The sequence below is a fragment of the Neltuma alba genome, unplaced genomic scaffold, assembly GCF_004799145.2.
Source record: "Neltuma alba isolate B1F8T4 unplaced genomic scaffold, ASM479914v2 tig00003852_pilon, whole genome shotgun sequence".
NCBI classification, from domain to species: domain Eukaryota; kingdom Viridiplantae; phylum Streptophyta; class Magnoliopsida; order Fabales; family Fabaceae; genus Neltuma; species Neltuma alba.
The window spans coordinates 25122-30965 of record NW_021633447.1 but is presented as its reverse complement, the minus strand read 5'-3'; the positions used below and the strand labels follow the sequence as shown (position 1 = coordinate 30965).

At 38.4% G+C, this 5844-nt stretch overlaps 1 protein-coding gene across 1 annotated transcript; it reads right to left on the bottom strand.

Annotated features, from left to right (window-relative positions):
* On the bottom strand, positions 1 to 2321 carry LOC114742667 (zinc finger protein NUTCRACKER-like). Its single transcript, XM_028930884.1, has 3 exons — positions 1955 to 2321; positions 1424 to 1820; positions 1 to 829 (listed from the first exon to the last, which is right to left on the bottom strand). Exons 1-3 carry the CDS (start codon positions 2091 to 2093, stop codon positions 1 to 3), a joined length of 1365 nt encoding a protein of 454 aa, XP_028786717.1. The 5' UTR covers positions 2094 to 2321.
* Between the last annotated feature and the right edge of the window lie 3523 nt (positions 2322 to 5844).

The following is a 5844-nucleotide window of genomic DNA, read 5'->3' as shown; positions in this document are numbered from 1 at the left end:
TCAAATCCATCCGTTGATTGGAGCGGCATGGCAAATGGATTCTATACCCACACCCAGAAAATCCCTAGTTTGCTCTCCTCCATTATTGTTCTCTTCTTTCTGCTGTATATTCCTGCGTTTTGCTGGGTTCTCTGTCTCGCTTTCCAGGCTAGATACGAGTACTGAACCTGAACCATAGATCCCACAAAATTTGTTCCCTTCCTGTCCGTGACTGTTGCTGCATTTCAACCCTAAGGTTCCCAGGAATGATCTGTCGGTTGAGGTTGCCCCGATTTGAGCAGCTTTCTGCAACAAAGCTGTGGCAGACATGTTTGCCGAGGATGTTTGATGGCATTGCTGATGTTGGGAGCTGTACAAGGAAGGAACACTGATCAGCTGGTCTTGATGATGACGACTACCGTTCTTATTATTACCGCCAAACACCCAATTCAGCCGAGGATTTGAGCACGAAACAAGCGGGTTGTTCCCGTATAGTATTGATCCTGATGTGACTGACCCAAGTTGATGGTGATGAATCTCAAACATGTTACTGTTATTATTGTTCAAAGTATTGGCCATTGTGTCATGAGCTCGAGGACCTTGCGTTTGAGCTGGACCCATCCACAGGGATAGTCCCCCAGGTGCTTGATGGTTTGTTTCAACACCAGTGTTTGAAATTGGCTTGAAAATGGAAGGAAAATGTGTGGTCATGCTTATGGCAGGCCCTTGGGAATTTTCCATGATGTTGTAACCCAGAAAGGAGTTATTCACTGTAGATGCTGCATTCACTCTTGCCGTCTCTTCTGCTAAGGCATCGCAGAATGCCCTGTGGGTTATGAAACTGTCTCTCCTGCACAACCAAATTTCATAAATTAACCTTAACTAACACAAACTAGCTAGCCAAATATCCAAAGAGGCGTGCAATTAAAAGATTCCAAATGTGATTTACTTATTGCTAGACCAGGCATAATGACCAGCTTGCAATAATAATATTAGCCTATGGGAGTCACACCTAGGTTAGTCTTAAAAAAAGAAACAAGGGTTAAGTCATTCCAAAATAATTAAGAAATAACTACGATAAGAAACTTTATCAAAAACTTGTCTGTCTTCTATCGAGATTTCCGTCTGCTCTCACAGTCCTTCTCTATTTACTGCTAAAAGCCAAATTGACAGGAACAACCCAGATACGCACAATCCCTCGGGCACCAGGCCCCAGAGAGAGAGAAAGAGAGAGAAGGGGGGGTTAATTAGGGACAACGATATCATCTTGTCTTTGTTTTCATCTAACTTGTTTGCATGAAGGAACTGTGGTGCACTATATTTTCGTCAGGAATAAAGGAGTAAACTTGTATGATTCTAGACAAGCTACCACTTTTTGCACAGAATTGATGTATCACGCTAGAATCAGACTTGATCATGAGCAAGAGGTATAGGGAATTATTACCGTGAAAAGACAGTCCCACAATCACATTTGTATTCTCTGGTGCCACAGGTCTTAGAGTGGGCTTTCCAGTCTGACTGGACAGCGTATCGCTTTGAACACTTCTCGCACTTCCATTTCTTCTCTCCGTGCTTTCTGCAAAAGTGCTTCTTTATCCCTGTTAAGTCTCCCAGAGCCCTTGAAGGGTCGTGGTGGACACAAGTCTTTTCAGGGCACACATACACTCTCTTCTTCGGTTCTTTGCTTGTCCTCTGCTTCAGCTTCCATGGAAGATTGTGTCCTCTTCGATGGAGCTGAAGATTTTGATCCCTTTGGAAACCCTTCCCACATATTTCACACAAGAATCTGTTGGTGGCCATCAGTGTCTTCGGCGACAAGGCTATGACCTCTGCTTCAGGATCTGTGATCACAATATTCTCATGGTAAATCATCATTGTGTTTTATGAAAGAACAATTGACTTTTGAATACACACACACACTCTTCTGATAGAAAGCTAATCAAAGAGAGACAGAGAAAGAGACTAAACTTATTACCTGGATTTCCTGGAAGGTTTCTCTTCCTCTTCAAAACTGGAGGAACAATATTATTACTGGATTCAAGATGATCAGTTGGGTTCTGATGAGAAAAACCACTTGAAATTTCTGCTTCATCCATCTTTTGTTGCAGAAGCATCTCAAGCTATATTTTTTCTGGAGTTTGACTCTGTTTAGAAGGAACCCAGAAACACTTAAAGCTGGGTAAAGTGAGAGAAGGAGTCCTAGTGAGCAACAATGAATTATGAGACGAACCGAGAGGATGGGCAAGCTTCTTATTTATGGTTCGAACCCTAAACAGCACAAACTGAGTTGATATATGCAAGATGGGATCTCTGCGAGAGTTGGAATAAAATAAAACTATAAGATGCTATAGCAGGCAGGGAAAGTTAAATTAAAGTAGAGAGAGAAAGATATAGAAAAGAGAAAGAGATAGTGGGTGTAAAGACTAGGAATTAGAAAAGGGAGGGAAATACGACCCCCCAGAAAAGATAGCAGAGAGGAGAGGAAGAAGATGAAGCAAAGGTGTATCATGACCATATGATGAGGTCGGAAAAATAAAAAGTTCATCTCCATTAGGAATTAATGATTATCCCATAATTGTTCCTTTTTGTTTTGTTATTTTTCTAATCCTTTCTCGTCCAATCACCGTTTTTCTGTTCATTATTTCCTTTCATAGATTTGGTCATTTATAATTACTTATTGGTAAGTAACCCCACTAATGTTTTTTAAACATGCAAATTATGCCCAACGACGTATTATATCGCGCACACACACACACTCCACCCTCTGCAAAATCGATTTGTTGCTAGCAACATAATACAAAGTGTATATAGTCAGAAAGAATCACAAACTCCTTCTTCAACGCACATTTTACGCGCAAAAGTGGGGAAATGGGACCTATTTTGAACCTATCTATTAAAAGTGGAAGTGTCCAAAGAAGATTGCTGCTAGTAAGCCAGAAATGTTGTGAAATGCATGCATGCCCTCTATATTGGATTATTCAAGGGGAAGAGGCCTATATGTAATTAAATTACAAATTACTAAGACGAGATGGCTAGCTGTAAATTACTTTGACACTCTTGGAAAACAGCCATGCACGTGTGCCCATGCACTATCCAAACTGTCAATGAAGGTAATTCCACAGGAAACGACGAAACAACACAGAAAAGGGAATAATCGTCCAGATGACAACATGGCATGTCTCATAATATTGGCTGGATCGCTTGCCCCACTTGACTTTTAATTATATGTGCCTATCAAACTATTTGTTTCTTTGTTCTTATTATTGTTTCTTATATTACTGTCATCACATCATGTCTTACGATGATGTAATTCTGATAAGTCCTGAATTCCTGGATTTATATATAATTAACACCGGTAGAAAGGCCAATATTGACAGACCTTGATTGATTGGACTATATTTTTGAGCCATATCCGTGTAGAATATGAACTTAAAGTAAGTGCCTTTTTATTATCAATTTTTGGTGGGTTTGGTAGATATTTCGCTTTGCAGCCGGCCAAAAAAAAAAATTATTTCACTTTGTAGCTTTTTCTATCACATCTATCTTTCACGTACGTCTATTTACTTTCATGTAACTTTAAAAAGATCCCAAGGTTCTGTATGGAAATGTTTAGCTTCCATTTACAAATGGATGTATTAAGATATTTGGTAGAGGAAGATCGCATATTCACCACAACTTTGATTGCAAAAAGAAAAATGCAAGAAAAGTTTTTGAAATAAAGCCTCACGCATCTTCCTAGCTTCTCATCAATCATCATATGATCCTAATCAAATTATAAGGTATATGGGGGCGTGGGAGTATTTCAGTATTTTAGCAATATTTCAGAGGATATGAAGATCGAGTATCTTGTTTCTAACCACCAGAAGAAGAAAAAGAGGAGGAAAGAAAGTGTGATTGACCTTAAAATGTGATTCTCAAGGCATATGTCCATGCAGGACCAATTTACTTTGAATTCACAGTACCTTGGAAATGGCATAATTGGTATTAATGTGAGGGTGAGTTTGAAGAGGAAAAGGTTAAAAGACAGGGAGCTGACAAAGGCAGTGAATATTTGGAAGTGTGGGAGTCGTCACCTTGTGGGCTGACTTTTGCCTGTAACAATGGCAGATCCTTAATCATAATCTAATGATGTTTTTGATTTGAGGACATTGTTTAAGATAAATCTTTGGAGTTTAGCTGTTGAACTTTGGTGGCCTTAGAATATTCTCTCTAACCCCTCCCAGCACTCCTCCCAATGGCTTCAACTTTCAAGGCCCCTTCAACTTTCAAATTTTTTTTTTAGAACTCCCCACCAACCTCTCTCTCTAGCTTCACGTACGTCCATTGGAAAACAGAATATCAATGAAAGCCAAATAGTATTCTTTCTTCTTCTCTTCAAAAGGCATGTTGTTATTGGTGGTTTCATTTTCTACAGTGCTCCTACAAAGTAAATCACGCCTACATAAAGACTCTCTAATGATAGCTTTTAGTTGACAGACTTATGTGACATGGTTAACATTTTCAAGTGATAAAATACGAGGCTTAAAGTTAAGCATAACTCAGCTATCAAAATTCATTTTTGAGCTTTGAGCTATATATAGCTTACTGATATTTAGAGAAGGTCCAAATTCAAAGCTGGCCAAAATAAAAGTTGGATTTCTGGCTTGAGCGTTTTTAAATTTCAAAGTTGTTAACTTATATTTCACTTTCAAAATGAGTTTAGGATTGGATCAAATGTAATGACGAGGTTTTAGGTGCAACATAATGAGTTGTGAAAATGATGTTGGCCTATTATGGATAACCCTGTTAGTGGTAAGATGGTGGCTGACAATTTGCTGTAGTAATTAAAAGGGAAAATGATTTCCATTATTTAAATAAAACAACCCCGACAAAAATTAACAAAGCCTATATATGAAATAGATTGTTTATGGGAATGGATATTGATGAAGTGTTAATGAGAAGGAAGTTTGGAGGGTGAAGAGGCAAAGCACTGTGGGGTGGCATGGGAAAAGAATAGATTACCACTATGCCTTACATTAACCGATTATGATATTGCCATCATCTTTCTCATATACATATACATATATTTAACAACACTATGAGGGTTTCTCTTTTTAGCTTTGAAAAGCATGACTCAAAAGCATCCACTTCTCTCTTATTAGCTTCCTTTTGGAGGCAGGCCTTCCCCCTTATTTTATTTTTATTCATACATCTATGCCTTTAAACAGGGAGGGACCATCCATGCAAATTAAAAAAGAAGAGAGAGAGAGAGAGAGAGATACAAACCAAATAATGCCCAAATCAGAAGCTTAATATATTTGTTTATTTTCAAATGACCAAGATCATGCCCTATGGTAATCAAATTAAAAGATGAGAGTCGCTATCTGTTCTTGCTTTCTGTTGCGAGGAAGGTCATAGTGAGCACTCAAAATGCTCCACTATGGAAATAAAAGAAGAGAAGCCAAAGGTTTGAATTTGATACGATCCGCTGGGGATATGATTGTCAGCTCCTTCTTCTCAATTATTGCCAAATAATTTTGCAGCAATATGACAGATTTTCAAAACCCTAGCTAACTCCTTCCCCATGGGACGGAATTATATTCAAAGACAAAGGAGGCCCAGCTTCCACTTCCACCATTCATATCCTGTGCTTTCGTTAATATCGCACCCTTCTTTTCGTACATTATATATTTATATGTATTGTCCTAATCAATAAAATGTCATGGCCGTAAAAAGTGACATTTGTTATCTTCCTTCTTGCTTGCCTAAATCTGTGGTGCCTTTTTCTTGTAATTAAAATCAATTAATTATTTGTTTCTTCTCAACAAAAGTACCCCACAATAACGATGGATGAATATTGGGGTTTGAAAGAGATACATGCATGTA

Coding starts and splice junctions, on each gene's coding strand:
- LOC114742667 (XM_028930884.1), bottom strand. CDS start 2,093: ATGCTTCTGCAACAAAAGATGGATGAAGCAGAAATTTCAAGTGGTTTT. Junction 1,821..1,954: donor AAACCTTCCAGGAAATCCAG/GTAATAAGTTTA, acceptor TTGTGATCACAG/ATCCTGAAGCAGAGGTCATA. Junction 830..1,423: donor TGTGGGACTGTCTTTTCACG/GTAATAATTCCC, acceptor TTGGTTGTGCAG/GAGAGACAGTTTCATAACCC.